At 48.3% G+C, this 22,560-nt stretch overlaps 2 protein-coding genes and 1 long non-coding RNA gene across 6 annotated transcripts in view; 1 reads left to right on the forward strand and 2 right to left on the reverse strand.

The window, feature by feature from the left end:
- The window catches only part of LOC123374587, a 55,857-nt gene extending 47,505 nt beyond the window's left edge, over nucleotides 1-8,352 (forward strand). Inside the window, exons 3-4 of the long non-coding RNA XR_006581134.1 lie at nucleotides 2,928-3,013; nucleotides 8,133-8,352. This is a non-coding gene — a long non-coding RNA (uncharacterized LOC123374587). The remainder of the gene's footprint in view (nucleotides 1-2,927; nucleotides 3,014-8,132) is intronic.
- Nucleotides 8,353-9,665: 1,313 nt separating this feature from the next.
- LOC123373993 (apelin receptor A-like) lies at nucleotides 9,666-10,253 on the reverse strand. Its single transcript, XM_045023364.1, has one exon. The coding sequence runs from the start codon at nucleotides 10,251-10,253 to the stop codon at nucleotides 9,666-9,668; it is 588 nt and encodes a 195-aa protein (XP_044879299.1).
- A 9,244-nt stretch (nucleotides 10,254-19,497) lies between these two features.
- Nucleotides 19,498-22,560, reverse strand: part of PRICKLE2 (prickle planar cell polarity protein 2) — a 209,821-nt gene continuing 206,758 nt past the window's right edge. For all 4 annotated transcript variants that reach the window (XM_045025108.1, XM_045025110.1, XM_045025109.1 and 1 more), the window contains one exon: nucleotides 19,498-22,388. In XM_045025108.1, the coding sequence (XP_044881043.1) occupies nucleotides 21,520-22,388 (869 nt within the window). In that variant the 3' untranslated portion in view covers nucleotides 19,498-21,519. The remainder of the gene's footprint in view (nucleotides 22,389-22,560) is intronic.

Genomic DNA, 22,560 nt, shown 5'->3' on the forward strand with positions numbered 1-22,560 from the left:
AAGTCAATGTTCAGTTGTAAACATTTGAAAGAACAGCCATAACGCTTTGTTCAGAATTACAAACAACCTCTATTCCTGAGGTGTTCGTAAGTATGAGGTTCTACAGTGATGAGCTGCAAGAATGAGGAACAAAACAAAAGAAAGCTAATTAAACCAAGCACCAAATAAAACAGTTTGCCCAATCCAGTGTCAGCTGCTCATAAACGAATATTTGTGAGCTAAAAACTAGAGACTAAAGGCGTCAACTTGCAGAAAAAAAGATCCTTTATACAGTTGAACTGAGTTCTTTAGGATTCTGAAGGTCTCGGTGAAGCGTATACATAAAGAACTGAATGGAGCTTGAATGCACGTGATCTCAGCGCTTGCAACTGTTTTTCAACACGCAGTTCGGTGTGATGTGGGTGTAGCTGGAGCCAGCTGATCCTTTCGATGGAGTGAAGTGATGCACCGGGCTGACAACAAACAGCTACAACAAATAAAATCCATTTTTATGAGGCTCTGAGGAAGTGCCATACCCATTGTGATGGTTCTTGGGGTACTCCCTTCATCTAGCTTGAGGGAGTCCTGCCTGTGGTAATGGGGGGTGTCATCTCCCTAATATCATCAGCCTTTCAGCATTCAAGCCCTCTCCTCTGGGTTTTGCTAGCCCCATGTTCACCTTGCAGGTTAACAATAGGTATCCCCCAGCTCCCCAATCCCTTTGAATCATTCTGTGATAGCCTGCCCCTGACTCTGCTTACTCACAGAAATCCCAGATCCTTTGCCCCCCAAAAAGCTGAGTACCCCAGTTTATCAGTTTCACCTTAAACCTCACTCCAGTTATACACACAGCACTTGTAATGAAACCAAAGAAGGTTTATTTGAGAAAGGATAGAGATTCTATTAGAAACAAGAGGGAGGGGTGGAAACAAATGGTTGCAATACAAAACAAAACCATGAAACGCGGATCTGAGCCTACTCTGATTAAGCGTTACCTTTCCTATCTAACAAAGCAGGATTTCCCTCCAAAGTTCAGCCTGTTGCAGAGGTAGCTGGCTTCCCAGGAACCAAGATCCAGGTTTTGGTGAGAACATCCCTGCTCCCCAAGATGTCGCCCCAGTCAAAGATTTCAGAGGGCCTCCCCCCCCTCCCCATAGTGAAGCAGTCTAGACCAGTGAGCCTTGCATTGCATCACGCGCTAACTAGGGAGGGTGACAACTCCCTCGCATGTGACTGGGCCATCACCGAGACATATTATTCCCTGGTGACTTTCACATCAAGACCATAAACCATAGGTCCAATATTTTTCCTTAAATATCACCTGTACATGTACCTTGCAATGATGATGAGTCCCAGTAAGTTAAAAGCTTTCTGTAGATACCTTAAATGTTACCCTTCCTGGATAAATATGTTGCAAGATGTGTAAGAGTTGTCAGGTCTGAGATGAAAGTTGTTGGCAAAGAACAGGAGACCCTTTATAAGGGAGCCTCTGTGTCATACCCATATGGCCACAGACAGACACACATTCGCTTCCTCTCAGCTCTCGCTCTCTCCCTCTCACACACAGGATTTAAGCTGCGATGTTAACACGGACTAGCTAATATGTTAACTAACCTGTTTTAAAAGCCTGGTTTAAATAACAGGCACTGACTTTAATTATGTGCTTTCATGGTGCTTTCAATGATGGGATCTGTTTTCACTGCAGAATTAACCCAGGTTCGTACTCTGGTGTTGGCCCTAACCCCTTTCAGCCCAGGCTAGCTGGCTGCCCCCAGGGTATAGGCTAAACCCTGCATGGGGCTTTCATTAGGGCTGTTAACCCACCCACTTAGCTGTGCAGCTGCAGGCTAAATCACTCCAGTGCAGATAGGCCTCCAATACTGTCCCACAATTCCTGCCGTGTGCCCAGAAAGATGCAGCCAGGCTCCCACAATTCCCTGGGAAAGACTCGGAGAGCAGCTGAGCTTACTGCAGTGCAAAGACCTCTGGGGTGTGATCCCAGAAGTCCTAGCGGCGGGCACAGGGGAGTGTGGCACCAATGAGGATGCAGTCATTTGCGTGTGGCTACTCACGCCCAGGCTAGGCGAACCCAGGTAGTCTGACATGGCTGCCGTCTGCCGCAGTGAAGAAATGGTTTGAGGCCATTCAAAGCCACACCCCCTCCCAAGGGAGGATATTGAAGAGACTTATTCAGCGGGAAGGTCTGAAGTATTGTGAGACTGCACCAAGCTATGGCTGTAGGGACTAATCACATCGTCAACGTGGAGTCAACAAAGGCATTTCCCAGTGAGGAACAGCTAGAAAACATTGTCTTGTTCCTGACCAGTCACAACATGCTGTACGATACAGTCACTACTAGCTTTCCTGTGAAGTGACTTTGCCTTCTCACCTCTCCCTTTTTGTGTTTTAACCCCACATGACCCATTGGGGTTAAATTAATGACTGGTACTGAGCTCTGCACTGCCATGTGACGGGGCAAGTCATTCTTGGTCAAGCGCTTTTCAAATATGGGCAAGACCTTTAAATCTGGCCAGGCTCTGCTTGGTGTAGGACCTGGCAGCAAAGGTAGCCCAGGGTGTCTCTGATTGCTACCTGTAATCACCTCCTAGCGAGGCTGTTTGACCAGTGAAGAGTGCTGGAGTCCAGCATGTTCTGGACACCCCCGCTCCAAGCCCCAGTACAACCGCTATGCTCGTGTGATAGAACCACTGTTCCCACTCGGGGGGGCTCACCAGGAGCGAGAGACACTGCAGGCTAAAGATCAGGCCCCGTATACAGCAAGCGAAGGCTTTAGCAGTGTGGCTTTATTGATTATTGATTCTGTGATGACACTGTGCTTGGCGCTGTACAGAACACAGATGCGGTCAGACCCTGTGCTGAAGAGTTAGCCGTCTCTTGGTCCCTCTACCATTACAGAGCAAAATGCACTCTTTATTCTGCCTCTGCAGGATTCCCGGCATCCTCAAGAGAGCTGTTAGACTGAACTTTCGGCTTTTATGCGAACGAGGGTATCCCTGTACAAGACACCAGGCAGGTATGTGAATACTAAACAGAACACGTGCAAGCAATAACAGTGCTCCAGAGGCGGGAAACTCCTGAATAAAAACACCAGGCCATGTAACAAGGCTGAAATATCCTGGCTTTAGCCATATGACTGTAAGTAGACCTAGAGGCTCCTTCAGTTACAGTAAGGAAAAAATAGACCAGTCAGCCTTAAAGTGAGTGTAAAGGGGGTGGAGGATGATTGTCAAGAGGAAATTAAGGCCTTAAAAATACTTTTATAGCACCTATCACCCAAGAAGCTCTAATCATCTCTTACAAACAATAATTAAGCTTCATTACACCCCCTTAGGATAGAACAGCTATATATGGGGAAACTGAGGCACAGAAATTTGTGTCATTCTGCCAGTCAGTGGCCGAACTGGAATGCTAAATAGTAATTATGTTTGATTCTTAAGAACCAACGGTGCACTCAGCTCTATATGAAACACAGTCCCTGCCCCCAAGGAATTTACACTGTGACTAGATTAGGACCTAGGAGTCTGATTCCCTGTCACCTGTCGTGATGACTGGACCATAAAGGACCTAGCCTTATTTCTAAGGTATCAGTGATTTTTTCAAAGAGGAAGATTGTAATTCAAGATCACATTCAAGGCTTAATGCATTTTTTATTTTATGAATGATGTATATGTACTGTGATACAATGCACATTCTTCTGGGTTTATTTAGATTGAATTGACTTGTTACATTTGACTTTGTTTGCTTATCAGTTCCATTTAGTCAGATCTTGCTTATGAAACTGACTGTATCTGCACACTTAAAAAAAAAAGTACAGCAGATATTCTTGAAACATTTGCCCCCACAACTTAAAAACATTCCTGGGAATTCTTTAGCAATTGATTACATGGTTTTGTTTAAAGTAGGGAAGCGGGTACTCTGCCACCATTTCATTAGCAGGAAGCACTGCAACAGGCAGGCAAAGTTGTGGGAAAGATCTTTATGTAAAGTCTGCCGAGTGGCCAGTATTACATGATGAGTGCTCTAGAGTTTGAGTGTCAGCAGTCTAGACTCAACGGCCTCCATTCCTGCACCCGTTGGTGCGATACTGAAGTAGGTCCCTCCTGAAATCTCACCTCTTGCTCCAGTTCCACTCATCATACTACACCATTTTTAGCTGCATCTCAATTACTCTGTCTGTAGACGCAAAGGTCAGAAGTGCTTTGAGCTTTGTAAAAAATATGCTATTGAGAAAGAGAATGTGGCGGGCACACAGTAAATTCTCGCAGTTTGAACCATGATGGAAGTGCACAGAAGTCAGCCTTCTCCTAAGGAAGATGGAATGGTGGGAGCTTGAGGCTTATCTCTTTACCAGCTGTGTTTGCTGCTCGCCGTGAAGGATGAAGACACAATGAAGAATGCCTCAACCCAGGGGTAGGTTTCAGTGAAAGGGATGGTTGAGTCAAGCAAGTTAAAGTTTATGGCTTCCTCTTGTGCCTGAGAGAATTCAGGCAATCTAGACCAGTTTCCTTGCATTAAACACTAATCATAGGATGGCCAGGTGCTGAACAAATATGTGAGCATCTGGGAATAACTGTCTGGGTTAAGGAGAAGAGAATTATTTTCTTCCACAGTGCAGAGGTAGAAAATCATTCTGTGAAAGACTAAAGCTCTTTCTTCAAAGACATTGGATTAGATTTTCAAAGGTATTGCAGTGCCTACATGTTCAGCTAGCTGTCTAGTGGGATTTTCAGATCACCTAACCAGGTTGGGTGCTTACCTCCTATTGAAGTCAAGGATTAGTAAATCTTTACTACTAAACCTGCCAAGAGATTCAAATAGACAAGCTAAAGGAAGTGACTAGAGACTTACTTAAGACAGACAAAGAAAGGAATTTGTAAGGCACCTGGCCAGCTGAGCTCATGATGATGCAAGAAACGTCAACCTATCGCTATAACCACACTAGAGTTTGAGGGCATCTCCATTTCTTTAAAGCCAAGGCCACAAAACTCAATGGGTAAGTGGCAAGAAGAGCTTTCCAACAGCAGGAACCAGAACACCGTTACAGTCCACTCCATTGTCTCAGCATGGTTAGACACATCCTGAAACCAAACGTTTGCAAGACAATCATCCTGTGACCCTTGGAAAAGAGTCAAAACCTCCGGCTTACTGAATTTGTTCAGGTTTTGGCAATAGCAGAGGACAGCATGCTCCGGGACAACTTCCAAGGAAAGAAGGGAAAACATGGAACAGAGAGCCAAGCCCTTGGTAACCATTACTGATATCACAGGACTGAGTTGCTACTTTGGTGGCTAGATTAGAGAAGTGCCCTACAAATTCTTTATTGATTAAAAACCTCTGGAAACTAGTGGTACTGAGAGAATGTTATCAGTGGATAAGGTTTTCAAACATACCTAAATCCCATTTTTAAAGTCATTAGGGCTTAGGCTGCTAAAGGATTTAGGTGCTTTGAAAATGGGACTTTGGGTCCTAAGTCATTAAGGTGTAGATCAGCGGGTCTCAAACTAAAGGGCAGGCCTCCCAAGGGAGGTGCGGGAACGTGTCAAGGGAGGCACAAGCTGTGTGCTCGATTGATTTATTTTCTTTGGAAGAGCTCTGGCTGCCAGCCTGGGGTGGCTGGGCTGGGGCTCGTGCACAAGGGCCGTGCACACCTGAGTGGCGGGGATAAAGAGGACGGCTGGAGCCCCACCAGCCTTTCGGAGGCCCTCCTTCCCCTCTGCCCCCATCCCTCACTGGAAGGCAGCCCAGGCTCAAGCTCTCTCCCCCCCACCCCCAATTCCTCAGCCTCGGGGTGGAAGCAGCAGCGCAGAAGTAAGGATGGCAATCGGGCGCTAAGGCCACGGTGAAAAGTGCTACTGATGACTACAGACACAAGGGGGGTGGGGAATGAAATAAGTTTGAGAGCCACTGGTCTGGATTCTCCAAAGTCTTTAGGTGCTTAACTCTCATTGACTTGAATGGAAGTCAGGCCCCTAAGCACCTTGGAGGATCTGGCCCTTAGGCACTTTATTTCAGGTGTTTAAGGAGTGGTAGTGAATCAAATGGGACCAAAGAGGACAAATTGTCCTTCAAGATCTATGAAATTGCTCTCAGTTACTTACTGAATTATCCCCTGGTACGTTAGTCAAACGGCTCTAATAGGTGACAGACATTCTCAGAGAGAATGAGGACACCCTAGATTTCAAGAATAGCACAATTGTACAACAGCACTGAGAAATATTTTCCTCTTCGCGACCTAAAAAAGAGCAGCGTTTGTCAGCTAATGGCAAGGCAAGCTGTGGTTATCCAGGCCAGAAGCAAGCTCTTCTACTAGGCAAGATAAACGGGGTTGGATACTTTTTTTTCCCAGAGATTCAAGGACGCATATAGCAAAAGAGTAGCCTGAACTTCTCTTTACAGCGGTCAGCATTGTACGTACAGCTGTGTGTGTGACAGCACTGCTCCATCTGCAGAACACACCACCTGCCAGTTGTCTGACCTAGGGTGAGCTGGGAAGGAGATCCGTTAGAGAGAGAGAGAGGAAAAAAAATTAACTGCTCTCCTTCTATTTCTCTTTCGTCATGCTGAAGCAGCGGTGCTGAATACTGATGAGGCACTATTTAGTACAACCCCCAGGCAGTCCTTTCTGAGTATTAAAAGCTGGTACCAAATCCATGACCTTTGCGAGAACTCTGTTTTCTCAGGTTTCCCAATGACAGGGCAGGTATTTTTGTAGCCTGCTTTGGAATTTAAGAAGATTGAGTAGCCCACTTGCTGATAGCTAAGTAGCCCTGGTGTGTTTTTGTTTTGGTTGTGGGAAGGTGGATTCTCTGGAAGGAGAGGTGCTGGAGGCTTGGGGAAAATAGGGGGTAAATCAAAGGAGGAAAACAAAAAGCAATACACAGCATCAGGCCAAACCCGGACTCAACCCCACCTCCCACAAAGTGGGTGCTAGCTGATATACAGGCAGGACCTGGATCCCTTGAGCAGAGTTGGATTGACTATGGCCAGGGCTTGCAACCTTAGAAGGCTGAAGCACTGAGGGTGGGATTTCAGAAGTGCTCAGCGTCGGCCTCACTCTTCTCCCATTGAAGTCAACGGTCAAATGCCCACTGATGTCCATGGGAGGAAAGCTAGGCCGGCCCAGAGTTCTTCTGAAATCCAGCCCTTAAAGCCACATGGAGACACCTAAATAATTGTCTTGATTTTTCCAAGCTGCCAAACACCTTCAACTCCCATTGAAATTGAGCTCTGGCCCATCGCACGTGTGCATGGATGTTACTGATTGATTTTGGTTGGGTTTTGCTTGCTCTTGCACACTTGCTGGTGCAAGCCCACAATGCATTGCACAGGGAGACTGAAATAAGCGAATTTATTCCACTTGCAAATAGGAGTTAGAGCAGGGGTCAGCAACCTTTCAGAAGTGGTGGGCCGAGTCTTCATTTATTCACTCTAATTTAAGGTTTCGCGTGCCAGTAATACATTTTAACGTTTTTAGAAGGTCTCTTTCTATAAGGTCTATAATATATAACTAAACTATTGTTGTATGTAAAGTAAATAAGGTTTTTAAAATGTTTAAGAAGCTTCTTTTAAAAATAAACTAAAATGCAGAGCCCCCCAGACTGGTGGCCAGGACCTGGGCAGTGTGAGTGCCACTGAAAATCACCTCGTGTGCTGCCTTCGGCACCCGTGCCATAGCTTGCCTACCCCTGAGTTATAGTATAACCATTTTGAGATCAATGTGGTTCTGATTATTTTAAAATCTTTTACTTCCTATTGCCGGCTCCTTTAGCACAGTCTATGCCCATCTGATTATAATTTGTCTGGGTGAATTCACTTGTGTGTGGCTTTTGAACTCTCTGTAACTAGGACTCCAGACTTCTGGGAGTTTCCCTGAGTATTTATGGCTTCAGAGCGACAGAAAGAATTTGAAAATGTGAATCTGCCCTGGGGGGTGATGTTTCTTGCTGCAAAGACTCAGAAGTACATTGCAGGATGCTTTAGAGAGGAGTTTATCATTTTCAGGAAGACGGCAGCAAGTTGTTCACTACAGGTGACAGTGAAGCTATCAAGCAGTATCCCACAGACTCACATGGAAAAAATATTTCTGCTCACCCACTAAAAATGTTCTCTGTCCTCTTTCACTTTGCTCACAGAATTTCATCCAGGTAGCCCAGTACTGGGCCCAGGAACTTGCGTGTGACTAAGGCGCAGCTTGCAGAAAGGCATCCAGTCCTGATCTGAAGACATCAAGATGGGGAATCCACCCCTTCCCTTGGTAGTTTGTTACAAAGGTTAATAAACTTCCTGGGTAAAAGGTTGGGCCTTATTTCTAATTTGTATTTGTCTGGCTTTGGTTTCCAGCCTTTGGTTCTTGTTCTGCCTTTCTCTGCTATATTAAAGAGCCCATTAGTACCTGTTCTTTCGCATATGCCCATTCTTGCTTTCAAACTGGTTAGTTACAGTGGGGCAGCACTGGAAAACAGGGTGGCTTTACTGGAAGAGGGATCTTTTCTAAGCCAAAAGTCGGGCTTGTTCTGAGGCCTGAGTCTACTGCTCAGTTTGTTAAAGATGCCAAGAAGGCAGTGAGTTGCTGGGAGTCTCACACAGCTCTTCTGAGCCAGAACCTATCTCTGGTAGGCGATTGCTGTTGACGTACCATAGAACAGCTGTACCAGATTTTTGCTAGAGAACAGGACAACTAGCACATCACACTGGAGAAGTTCAGGGCACTTTACACATAAATTAACTAAGCCTCACAACACACCCTTGAGGCAAGTTAATATCTAGTCCCATTTTACAGATGGGAAAACTGAGGTACATGCTAAAGTGACTTGTTCAAAGTCATACAACTAGTGGAAAGTAGAACACAGCACCCTGACCTCCCCAGGCCCCCTACTGCTCTAACTACTAGGAAACACTGCTTCCCCATACAAACACTCCAGGACAGTACGTGTATCCAGTAAGAGTTGGTTTGGTGGGCAGCAGTAAGCCATGAGCTGAAACAATGGGCTTTAAGGGCAAGCTGCTCAAAGAGAAAATGGTATGAGAATCCTTGGTGGAGCTCAGTTTAGTCCTTGGGGAGCTGGACAAATATTGCAAAATAAATTCATGGCCATTCATGTGTCACTCGTAGATGGTCAGAGTGGATGCTCACAGTGGCCTTGTCTGGCTTTGGAACTGCCGAATAGCTGCAGTAGTAGCACATCCCTAGTGAGTTGCTGTGGGTAACATGCATGCCCATAGATAGGGCCAGCACATGCCCAATTCACCATGTAAGTTCCACTTACGGCCTCTAGTGAGTTGAATAGACGTTGGGGAAAACTGCAACCACTTGACCAAAATTACACTGCTACTTCCACCTGCGTCATCACCAAGGCCAAGTGCCACCCCAGGAAGCAGGTTTGACATGTTTAACATAGCGGATCCGATGATGCAGTAGAGAGCCAGTGACAGTAGGAGTGTGTCAAGAGTTGGTTCTTCTGCCACCTGTTGCCAATTATTTTTATGGGTGTGTCATTGTAATCATGCCCCTTTCAAGGACACATAGGCCACATGCAAAATCAGTGGGACTGCGCTGGATGCAAAAATGGTTTCCTTTCGGGATGCAACCGAAGCTTGACTTGGAAGAATAATCAGCTCATTTCAGGGCACTAACTAGTGATGAGTGGTTGTACAGGTGCCGTGCTTTATAAACCACAGGCCCGGCGCTGGGCACCAGCAAAGCAAGCGCGTGCTCGGGGCGGCACAGTGCCAGGGGCGGCACTCCGGCTGTGGGCCGGGCCGGGCTGTGTGTCGCGCAGCAGCAGGGCGGGCAGCACGCGGGCAGCGAGAGCGGCGCGGAGGCGCACGATGGCCAGGTCGCGCTGGAGGCTGAGGCAGCCCAGGCAGGAGACGGAGGCGAACATGTTGAGCAGCACCAGGTATCTGCTGAGCTTGCGCCGCGCTGAGCCGAAGGGCCAGTGGAAGCGCAGCGCCGTGTAGGCGGCCCACAGCGGCAGGATCACCGCGACGGCTGGGTCGGCCAGCGCCAGGTCGCCGACGTAGGTGTCGGCGGAGCGGCGCTTGGCCCGTGGGCCCCACCACACGGTGAAGCTCACCGGCCCATTGCCTGACAGCCCCAGCACAAAGACCAGCATGTAGCGCACGGGCAGCAGCGAGACGGACACCTCCCAGTCCGCCGGCCACTCGCACTGCGTGCCCGGCCCGCTCTCGGTCGCCTCCCCGTAGTAATAGTGGGGCTCACTGCCCAGCGGGGCCGCGGCCGTGTCCTCCATGGCACCGCACTGTGCCCCACCGCCCCGGCTCCCGCCATTGCCCCCCGCCCCCTGCGGCGCGCCCGGAGACCCACCCCTGGGTGCCGCTCTGCCGGCCCAGCCACCGGGGGCTGGAATGTCCCGGGCCAGGGTCCTGCCCTCCGCCCCCAGGCACATCCCGGCCCAGAATCCCAGCCCCTGACCCAGGCACATCACTTCTCCCCCCCCACTTCCAGAGTACCCCACCCCCTGCCTCCCAGCACAGAGCGAAGCTTGAAGACAGAAAGGGAACGGGGGGGGGGGGGGCTGCTCCCGTTTGCTTGGGTTGGGGGGGGGCGAGTGGAATTGCTCCAGACCCCACACTGGGGGGAGGGCTAAACAACAACAACAACAAAATCATTGCAAAGTGCAAATGTGTAAAAGCCAAAAAGGGGGGGGGGGAGATGACTTTTTTTTGCTTGGGGGGTGGCAAAAAACCTAGAGCCGACCCTGATAACCCATTATGATTGATGAGTGCCCTGCCTTCCCCTCCCGCTCCCCAAACAAGTGGTTAAGTATCACTGGGAGGACTTTACATTTAATCAGGCTGCTAGCTGGTGCCTGCACCCACAATTAAGACGTGCACTTAGTGTGTGGTCTTTTCTTAGGCGCACGTCCCAACCCTTTTATCTAAGAATCACGCTGAACCTGCTGCCTCGTCTCTTAACTCTACATGCCACTGGGTTCTTCCAGCTGGGATTCCCCAGCCCAGGCCACAGCTCAGGTCTGCATGTTATGGTCACTTTGGGTGGCCCTTGCCAGATGAGCTTCATTTTAGTTATAACCCGTCCAAGAAGACAGCAGCTGAAACAACAATTGAGCCCCCCTCGTTAATGGGCTCTGAGTTCGTTACATGTGACCCTACTGTCTGGAGTTGGTCGTCTCGCTGGTCAAGCCGTCCCAGCGGCTTTGTGTCAAAAGCCGCGTTGGCACCAAGAAAACATGCTGGGCCCAAGGTGGGCTCCGTACATGCCACGTTTCAGCTGCCCACCAGCTTTGCTGCAGGCCTGTGTCATTTTCAACCAAACAAAAGGAAACGTGTGGGCTGGCTGGAGGGAGATGTGCCGCGCTGCCCCAACCAGTGTCAGGTGTGCAGCAAGCCCGGCAGCCTGCGTCCTTCCCTCCCCGCCGACCGGAGCAGTGTGGAGCCCTCCCGGCAGCCCCCCTTCTCTCTCTTCCCCGCCTCACTTCCCCCCCCCCTCTGCCCGGGGCACGTCTGCAGCACAGGGAGTCCCGCTAGCCAAAAGTTTGCACTGTCCGTCCTGCAGGTTTGGGGGTTTTTTTTGCTTTGCTGCTCCAGCTGCCCCACAGGTTTTTTTTTTGCTTGAGGCAGCAAAAAAGCCAGAGCTGGCCCTGAGTGGGGAGTGTGGGGGGGGGGGGGCGGGTCAGGGACTGGACAAATCAGGATCCAGTGGGGTGGGGAGGGCCCAGACTGAGAGGCTGGACAATCGGGGCATAGTGGTATGGGGAGGTGAGGGGATGGGGGTGGGGTCTGTCCCTGGAGCAAAGGGCTGGACTAATTGGGGCACAGCAGGGTGCAGGGGGGGGGCAGTACATAGGTTATCCCCACTGTCTGGGAGCAGGCAGGTCTCGCCGTCAGGCTGCGGGGGTGGGAAGAACAGCAGCTGCTGAGCAGAGCTGCTCCTCCAGCCTCCAGCAGCGGCTGCTGCTCGTCCCGTCCCGCCCTGTGGTGGGCCGTTACCGTCAGGTTCCTTTTTCAACCGGACGTTCTAGTCGAAAACCTGGCAACCCTAGGCCCTGCCCACTTCGTGGCCCTGTGCCCCTCTTCCCCCTAGTGTGAACAGAGTGTAACTGAACCAGCGATGGCTGCTTGAGTCTGCAGCCAGCCTGAAACAACGGCTTAGAGGTGTGCGACCGTCCCCACGTACTTAACAGCACCGTGAGAATACAAGTCTAACCTCTAGTGCTAGCACTCTCGGTCTCAGCGATCCCCAGTTCAGATATTAGCCGGGATGGGGACGGCGCTGGCTGTGACCCCCATGGGGAGGAGGGGGAGTGCCTGGGAAGGAAATGCAGAGGGGAGAAAAGAAGAGCCACACAGAGACAGGGAGGCAGGAGAAGAGCAGAGCAAGGACAGTAGGGGAAGGAAGCGAAACAAAGGGCAGAGTAGCTGTGGTGCTAAAGGTGAGGTTCCTTTTTCGCCCGGGGAGACTGTGACTGTCACTCACCCAGCATTCGTGATACCGCGTGATCAGTGTGCAAACCTCCCTGTGGCCTCACCAAGAGCTGCTGGGAATTGACGGGGTGAGGGCTGGAGCCCCGCTCCTCTGCCCCAGCCTCGGGCCCTCAATTTAAAATGGAAGGTTGACCCTCTCCCGCTGTGCCTTTGCACCTGGTTCTATGGTGACTAAGCTGAGGTGGTTTATTTCAAAGGGCTACTTAGCAAGCCTGGGAGATTTCACACACCTCTGCCTGCTGCTTTCTCCCAGACGCTGGGCCAGAAATTGGGTGCAGAGTCCGTGGGTTCCTCCATTGCATGTGGGAGATGGGATTGCAGCACATGTCGCTAGCTCAGGCACTAATCGCAGGACAGCTTGCAAGGGGAGCTAGCAGCCTGTGTACAGGCCCCCCAAGGGAGCCTGAGTCGGTGCTCAGGTAGGTAGCCTGTGGTGCAGAACATGCTGCTGCAGCTTCACTGCTGGCAATACCACGGCTTAGCGAGGGCAAACCTAGCTCAGGTAGGGCTACACATGCTGCGTTCATACCTCTGCCGTGCAGACATACCCTGGAAATAGGGTTCTGAGTCCCCCCCCCCCCCCAATTAGACACACACAGTTGTATCAAGCCTATGGGGGACAGGGCCTGGTTTCTTTCACTGCAATCTTACTGAAACGTTCCAGCTGCAGCGCAGACATCAGTAAAGCATTAGCTCCATTTTGCAGGGCACAGCGTTCAGGCTAAAATGTTCAAAAAGTCTCCTGGAGGCAGCCCACACAAAAGATTCCAAGCAGGGCAGAAAGAGCCAGATAGCAGCCCTGCTTCACAGCCTCGATGCCTTACAGATGGTGTTGGATGTGCTTGAAAGGAAAGCAGATGATGGACGGGGGGGAAGACACAGGCCTTCAAGTTGCATTATGAATGGCCTGGTTTCTGGAGGAGGGGCTCACCCCCCAGCTTTCACTGACCACAGAGCTTGACTTCAATGGGAACCATGGGTGCACAGAGCTCTGAAGATCAGGATGAAAGAGGAGCTAAAGCAGAGATTAACAATGGCAATGTTGCAACATTCTTAGGAAAGATGGAGCCTAATTCACTGAAAATTAGAGGGAAAATTCCTTCCACTGCCAGAATCCCGAGGTGAAATTCTCTGCCTTGTGTTATGCAGAATTGCAGCCTAGAGGATCAGGACTGTCCCTTCTAGCCTTAAAATCTCTGCTGTTTACGCTGTTAGTATAAAAGGTCCATGGTATGTATAATACATTCAGTCAGCTCAGGCCTGTATGGCCTGCTCCTGGCAACATGGAACCTGATACAACCTACCATGGGTCGGGCTCTCAGTGCCTAAACCAGGAACCCCACCACTTGCTGAGTGATTGGGGGTGGGGAATGCCAGAGACTCACTTGAATGAAAACCAGTATCCATAAAGGAGTATCTCCCTCTGGCGCTGCTGCCTTGCAGCTAGTCCTTGTTCAAATAAAGGTGAGAGGTATAAACCCTGAACCAAATGCACAGAGGGGAAAAATGTCAGACACTTTGCACTGCAACTCAGCTCTGCCCTCTGGCATCTTCTGCAGCTGAGCTGGCTTCTGAATATCTTGGCCTCCAAGGCTGTTGGTCCTGCCAAGAGGGGGGCTTTGCCTGCTTATTAGTGTCTGCCAAGGCAGACGTGCCAAAGGTTTGGATATGATGGTTGCTCTTTTCATACATGCACATGTATGACAAACAAATAATCTAGAGATGGCCAGTGACCCTAGAAAGTCCTCCACCATTGACGGAGAGCTGGAGAAGCTTGATGTAGACATAGATGCTTCTTACGAAACCAACCTAGTTGAGGCAGGTTTGCTACATGAGATTACATCTCGTTCTACCTTGGAAAAAGCAAACGAGGGTGCTGCGAACTTGGGGTGGGTTTTGCTGTCAAAACCTTATTAGAACCCATGGTTGAATGTCCCATTGCAACATGAATATCCATCAAAGTTTGCTTTGCCATTATCACCCTTATATATGGCCCAACACTTTCCTCCACCTCTGAAGAAGAGGACTTGCTCTATCAGCAATTCAGCCGCGTCATTAGTAAGTTACCAATGGTTGAGGAACTCTATCTACCAGGAGACTTCAATGCTAAAGTTGACTCAGATCACAAGATGTGGTTGCTATGTATTAGTCACCATAGAATGGGAAAAATGAACGACAATGGGCAAAGAATGTTGGAGCTCTGCACCCACCAAGGATTTTTCATTGCCCAACGCTTGCTTCCACGGTGATCCTCGCCGGAAGGTCTGGTGGAGACACTTCAGAGCTGGACCCTGGCACCAATTGGATTTAAATGTCACTTGTAGAAAACACTTACAGGATGTTCTCCACACTCTCAGTTTTCACAGTGCAGCTAGTGACACAGGCCATGAGTATGCATGTTGCAAAAAAAAAAAAAAAAAAAAAGGCTGAGGAAATTCCATCATACCAAAACCAGCTGTTGCCCGCACATTAACATCAACAGCACAAAAGACCAAGGAAGTTGTTTTCAATTTACTACAAATCTCAGGGAAGCTACGTCATTGAGTGCACCTCCCCTGAATGCTAATGCAGCATGAAATGCATTCAGAATAAATATCCATGTGGCTGCAATCTTTACTTTTGGTTAAAAACAAATCTGTACGTGATAAAGACTGGTTTGCAGCATACTCCGAAGAACTGCTTCCAGTTACTGAAGTCAGCTGTACCGCATACTTCCACCACCACATGGCCTGAGACGTGCTAAACTCAGAGTGGCCAAGAACACATTGCAATGAACAGCAAAGCAATGTGCCCATTCACAGTGGTGCCAAGATGTTTGCAAGGGGGACTTGAACACCTTCAATAATGACATGACATAAGCTGGGAAGAGGCAGCTGGGAAGAGGCAACACTGGAGGGCTGCACTGTGTCAGGGAGTCATGGAGGCTGAAGAGAGGTGGCTGAGAGAAAAGAGTGCACAGGGAAAAGCACAGCAGCCTCAAGACCAGTAGGCCGCCATCCTGTGCCTTATGCCGGATTAGCGGGGGTAAGGCCTTTTGGTTGAGAACTGGCTGTCTTAGCGACGCGTGGTGCTGCAGCCTGATCAGGGGCGGCTCTAGGAATTTGGCCGCCCCAAGCAGGGCGGCATGCTGCAGGGGGCGTGCTGCCGGTCCCGCGGCTCCGGGGGACCTCTTGCAGACGTGCCTGCGGAGGGTGCGCTGGGAGGGCGGCAGGCGGCTCCGGCGGACCTTCCGCAGTCATGCCTGAGGGAGGTCCGCTGGTCCCGCGGCTCCGGTGGACCTCCCGCAGGCATGACTGCGGAAGGTCCGCCGGAGCCGCCTGCCGCCCTCCTGGTAAAATGCCGCCCCAAGCGCGCGCTTGGCGCACTGGGGTCTGGAGCCGGCCCTGAGCCTGATACACAGTAGCTGAACTGCGCTTACACTGTCATCTTTCGAGGTGGACAGCGGCTATTCTAGTATAAAGGAGAAGCAGGTCCCAAGTATCTAGACTGTCCTAAAATACACCCAAAGCAGCCTGGCCTAACAGTGAGGTCGCATCTGGTGTTATACGCCATATGTGAAATGATCTTTGGGGCTCTCCAGAGAAGAAGCCATCTGTATGAAACGGCTTCGCTGTAGTAGCATTTCTCACAAAACTATCAATACTCTAGGTCAGAGCTGTAACCCAACCAGATGATTCTGGTTTGATAGACAAAAACTGGGTTAAAAACTGAGTTCCCCACCCCTGAAACCATACTTAGCATCATTCCTGGGGCTCAAGACAGAACACACCTCCTGCTCCTTAAAACTCTCCTCTGTCACATGCCTAAAAAAATTCAACAGCGGTCAGGCAGTGCTAAGATCACCATTTCTCCTGCTGACCAGTACTGTCTCATTGCGGCCTTGTGCTTTCTGGATATGTCATTGTCTGATACTTTGATTGTAAGCTCTTTGGGGCAGGGACTCTTTTTTTCTTGTGAGCAGCACCAGGTGGCCCTGATCTATGGCTGAGTTGCTCGACACTAATAATTGACAAAAGCATTATTGGTTCTTTCTTTTCCCCCTGCTTTTCTTCATCTGCAACTCTCCTCTAACAGATGTAACTGTACATACTAAAACAAATTATTTGTGTTGTCATAGTGCTTAGGAGCCACAGGCATGGCCCAGAACCCCATTGCAATAGGTGCTGTAAAATCAGATCACTTGTATAGGTGTCTCGCTATAATTTTAGGTGCCTAACTTTAGCAGCCATGTTTGAAAATTTTGGCCTAGATTTTTGTGTTGTGTGCCCAAAAGGGTCACTCTGCCCCAAAATGTTACTTCCCTGGGTTGAGTGGGATAACAGTCCTGCATGCCTTGTTCTTGGGTTCCCCCTTCTAATACACCTGTATTCTTGGAGTCATAAAATTGCATTGAGAGAGGAGGGATCTCTGGGTGTGATACAGTGGGGAATGGCTACATAAATTCTAATTCCATAAATTAGAATTAGCCTAAATATGGTTGAGGATCTGGAACATGGGGGTTGGAGTTTTAGGTGGTAATCTGCACTGTTGGGTAAATATCTTATCCTCCAAACGTTCAGAGGGTTGACCACATGGCCATAGAAACATTAGCTGGGCTGTTGCTACCACGCCAAGCGTTGGGCTTACTGCTCTCCCAAACGGATGGGTTCTGTGACTCTTGCTTCTTTGATTGCTAATTGCTAAACTTTCATTGCTTCCTAGTCGCTCTGGAGGGGCCTATAATCTGAAACATATTGTGAGAACTCATAAGGCATAGGCCCGTTAAAGAGCTGGCATCCTCCCTTCTCCTACCTTATCATGGGCCTTCCAAACATTCCTCAGATAGTAAACCAGCTCGCTGGCGTTCAACCGTGGCACAGATAACACCATCCATCAGGCAGGGAGCAGGAACTATGGCAAAGGACTTCTCTCTAGCTCTTTGTCACAGGAGAGAAGCAGGTTTCAATTGTCTATATCAGGGGTCGGTAACCTTTCAGAGGTGGTGTGCTGAGTCTCCATTTATTCACTCTGATTTAAGGTTTCGCGTGCCGGTAATACATTTAAACATTTTTAGAAGGCGTCTTTCTATAAGTCTATAATATAGAACTAAACTATTGTTGTATGTAAAGTAAATAAGGTTTTTAAAATGTTTAAGAAGCTTTATTTAAAATTACATTAAAATGCAGACCCCCCCTCCCCAGACCGGTGTCCAGGACCCGGGCAGTGTGAGTGCCACTGAAAATCAGCCTTTGGCACATGCGCTATAGGTTGCCTACCCCTGGTCTATATGATGTGACTATATGTTTGGCCTTTATTTAATTTTGTTGCCATGGAAAATATTGGAGAGATGAATTTAAGTAAGGGGTAGAATAGTGTTTCTCAAACTGGGTCACCACTTGTGAAGGGAAAGCCCCTGGTGGGCCAGGCCGGTTTGTTTACCTGCACCGTCCGCAGGTCCGGCTGATCGTGGCTCCCACTGGCTGCAGTTCGCCATGGCAGGCCAATGGGGGCTGCTGGAAGCGGCGCAGGCCGAGGGACTTACTGGCTGCCGCTTCCAGCAGCTCCCATTGGCCTGCAGCGGCAAACCACGGCCAGTGGGAGCCGCGAGCGGCTGAACATGCGGACCTGGCAGGTAAGCAAACCGGCCTGGCCCGCCAGGGGCTTTCCCTACACAAGCGGCGACCCCAGGTTGAGAATCACTGGGGTAGAGTGTACATGGAACTTCTGGGAGGTTGCTTTTTCCAAGTAGCCCTACATGAACACATTTGCTGTTGAATGAAGACTGGAGACATTAATATAGGGACTATTCTGGAGCCTAGAGAGGCTCATTGCTCTTTTGACCTTTACTGTACCGGACCCCACTCTCACTTCCCCGGGCAGCAGGCAGCAATAGCGTGGAGGAGAAAGAGGCCGACAGCAGCCTGGTGGTGATTGTGGCCCGGCAGCAGGAAGAGAGGGGTTGGCTTGAATGAGCATGCCCAGACACAGTAATCCTCTCACTATAGCATGGCACTGTAATGTGGGCCATATTTTCAGTACCTATGGAATGGCCCTAGACTTCATTCATTAAGGTTCTTATCTTCTGCCAAGCCAACCCATGTCAGTTGAACCTACCTAGAACAGCCTGGCGGATCGGGGCCTTAGAGAGGGATTATATTGGAAAGGTTGTAGCAATCATCTCTGAGTAGTGATAAACCCTGACCACCTGTTTAGGTAACCAGCAAATATAACCTTATAGCCACTGATTTTATCAGAAGACTTTTCTTCCCATTTTTCTGTTGGTAATGAGAAGCCATAGAGGGCAATAACCTTGCAAATTAGTCCTTAATCTGTTGGCCAAGAAATTTAAGAATTGACTATACAAACAATTCTCAGGAGGTTCAGTTATGTGAAGCACTTAGATCTGAAAGACAGCATGCGGACCTAAGAGATTCACTGTGTTTTTTAATCATTGACAATGAGTGAAAATTGTATTTTTGAGAAGCAAATTATATAAAGTACCCTGTTATTAATGTCCTATTTGTCATTGAGAGAAGTAAATTGACCCTACTTACCAGAACGCTTCTGGATACTATCTAAAAAGCTGGGATTCTTGGTAAGAAAAATGATTTATAAATTACGGGTCAGAGCCTCACCTGATGAAAACTGGTGTCACTCTAGATTCCAAGAGAGCTGTGCCAATTTTCATCCGTTGAGGATATGGCCACATATGTGTAAAACTAATGAATCATGGTCACATTAACACAGCAGATTGCCAAGGAGCTCCTATATGCTGATTTCTCAATAAATCATCAAAATCAAATCATATAGGGCACTGTTTCTCAACAACTGGTTTGTGGACCAGTGCTGGTTCCTGAGATCTCTCTGACAGAGTTTAGGAAGGCAGCAGGCAGGTCCCTGGTATCAAAAAGGTTGAGAAGCACTGATGTAGGGGATTTAGTTAGTTTTTGAGCTTTAATTATAGAATGGACTGAAAATAAATTTAAAAAACGACTCATAACTTCACAAGTAATAGACATTCTTTAAAAAAAACACATACACACACATTGGTCTTTTTCCCCTTTGGATCAATATTTCCATTTATTCCAACTGGAAAAACATTTGTTGTTTTAATACTTAGTCTTGTCTCTCTCTTTCTCTCTTTTTTTTTAAATAATCATCATCACATTCTCCTTACAAACAACAAAAATTTCCTAGCAATAGTCTGTGGTATGGAGACCTCCATCTTCAAGATTTCCCACATTCGCTGCTTTTGACAGGCAATAGTTTGTTCCCAGTTACAAAACACGTTACGTTAGGTCCCAATCCCGCAATGGAATCTGCCTTTGTGGCTCTAACTGCAGGAATGGGTCAGGTGCATGCAGGTCTTTCAGTGCCTAACTATGCAGACAGGTGCTTTTGTAAACCCCTCTAGGTGCCTAACTCCCATTGACTTTTAGTGGTGCCTAACCTGTTAGGACAATCCCACTAGCCGCTTTGCTGCATCTTTAGGCACCTAAATATCTTTGTACCTCTGCTCCTTCTGCCACTGACATCAATGGGAATTTTACCATCAACTCCAATGGGAGATTGACTGAGTCCCCAAACCCTCCACAGTACAGTACAAAAGCTGCTGTGAGCTGGCAACACCCTGGCCTGCTGGGAACACGTGAAAGAAATTGCACCCATATTACAACCCTACAGAAAATCTGCCCTCTTCATTGTCCCATCTGGGACCAGGATGAGACACACCTTGATGTCAGGACCCAAATGGTTTAAAGCATACAGAGAAAAACTCACATCCACCATAGCACAATACATTTGAGTCCTATTTATATAACACTCTACCATGTTGATGCTTTTGTAGATTGATTCTAGCTCCAAATAATGGGCTCAATCCCACCCTGGGACTACACACTCCGAACTCCTATTGACCTCCAAGGGAGCTTGGGGTGGGGGGCATAGCTCCATGCTGGAATTAAGCCCAATGTGATTAGTTTGTATTCATTTTATTATGATCTATGTAGCAGGCGGTGTTGAAGATTCCTTTTGGTAATGAACAGCAGTTAACATAATCCAGGAAACTAGAGCACCATAAAACAATTCTACACTCAAAACAACGTCATGCTGATATCACACAATTGCACCATTTACACTTTTATTTACTCCAAATAATAGTTCAGAATTTAGTAACATCAGCATTCGCTACAGAGATGGAAAATTCCTTCCCCCACTTTGGTTGTTAAAACTTTGCGGACATTTGGTAGTTGGTTCTATTCTAATTGACAAAAAAGTCACTTTTGCAATTGTAAAGACTCCTGTATGTCACTGATAGAGTAACTGAAAATCGAAGGTGTGAGCAGACTCCAAAACGCCATCTAGGCCTCTTTAAGATTGAACAAAGCATAAAATGTTCTTTTGATTTACCAGGAATGAAAAGACTTAACCCCCCCCCCCCCCCCCCCCCGCCCAGATTTCACTGATATACTTAATACATTTGATGGCAAAATGAGAAGGAATTGTGAAGTACCATTTGTTTAGCTCTGGCTGAAAACAATTATGAATGTGCATGCAGTTTCCCAGTGACTCCTAAGATATAGAAATTCCTCTGATATTACAAAATACAAAAATATTTTCTCCAAACTCTCATTTACATTGCATTTACAACAATCATGGAAATAACTTAGACTCCAGCACTGACTGAGAGACCAATTACTTACCAAAATGGGTAATGAAAACCAAAGCGGATTAGGAGAACACAAGCTATTCGCAAGCTATTGATTATAGTGAACAGTGGTAACTAAAAGAGATGGACAAACTGGACTTAAAGAAGTGGCAGTATTTAGGAAGAAGAGGAAAAATACTAGGTAAATATTACAGGCTAAAGTGAATTGTTTTTTTCCAAAGTAAAATGTGCAAAATATATTCACCGTGCCAACGATTTATGACTACTTATAGAAGCCAATTTACAACCTTCTTACAAATCCCGTCTTCAGGTCTGTTTGTTACAATAAAAAGCGCATTGAAGATCTAAAACAGTGCAAGTTTATGAGTGAATTTACATTCTCAGAACGTGCCCAGGCAGTGACCCTGTTACGATATGATACAGTTTTTGCTCTTTTGTCTTTTTCGGCTGTGCAACTGTCCTCTGCCACCCAACGTGGAAGACTTGGGCATGCCATACGATCCGTATTTGTGTAGGAGCTCCTCGCTGGTAACGTATCGGAGATGGGCAGGTTGCGGGATTGGCTCCCCAAGGAAATATCCTTCATTGTCAGACTCCGAAGAGGAGGAGCAAGTAGAACACCAGTCATATTCGGCAAAATAGGGGCCCCATCTCTCCCCCAGATGGTTCTGCAAAGCAAGATCCGACACAGTCCTTGGACACTGACCATACAGGTCTCTGCGGGGGCCCTGTTCCATCGTCTCTCTGCAGCTTCTCTGATGCATGAATTGGTCATAGTCCTCTCTGGCTCGCAGCGAGGGCCTCTCTTTCAATCGGCAGCACTGTTCGCTGGCCAGATGGAGGGCGTTATCCGAGCGGGAGCGTCTGGACCGCCGGGATCTGTGTGGGCGGTAACGCCGATCGTCATCCCGGAGATTAGTTCGTCTGCGTGTGCGCTCGCTCATAGGGGGAAGTCTAGCACTATCCTGTCCAGGAATTTTGTTCCCTGGAATCCCGCTGTCATACTCAAAACTCTGATGCATCCTTCCATGCGATGGCATCTCTCTGTAACTGGCAGGATTGGCAAGGTTGTGCAGGTTCGGCTCCATATCTTGGTACTGTTGCACGGACAAGAGGCTACGGACGGACTCGGCACTTCTAAACTGCACAGAGGAGTTCAGCGTCCCCATATTACTCATCTTCTCCGAGACGTTCATTCCAGAATCTTTGCTCAGATCAGGCATTGAGAATCTAGAGAGGTGCTCCTGGCGCTTGGTGCCACCGTCCGCAGAGAGTCCTGGTGGGGAGGAGGAGAAAAAAGGCCGTTAACACGAGAATCTTCCATTGCAACAGCACAATGTGAGGGGCTGCACTTTGCTTGGCAAAACCGATCCCAATTGTCAAAAGCAACCAAGGCCGAGAGCCTTCAAAGGTATTTAGGCACCTAACTCCCATTGGAATCACATCTG

The sequence above is a fragment of the Mauremys mutica genome, chromosome 7, assembly GCF_020497125.1.
Source record: "Mauremys mutica isolate MM-2020 ecotype Southern chromosome 7, ASM2049712v1, whole genome shotgun sequence".
NCBI lineage: Eukaryota > Metazoa > Chordata > Testudines > Geoemydidae > Mauremys > Mauremys mutica.

What these genes read in the sequence shown, in the direction of transcription:
- LOC123373993 (XM_045023364.1), bottom strand. Translation starts at nt 10,253, where the DNA reads ATGGAGGACACGGCCGCGGCCCCGCTGGGCAGTGAGCCCCACTATTAC.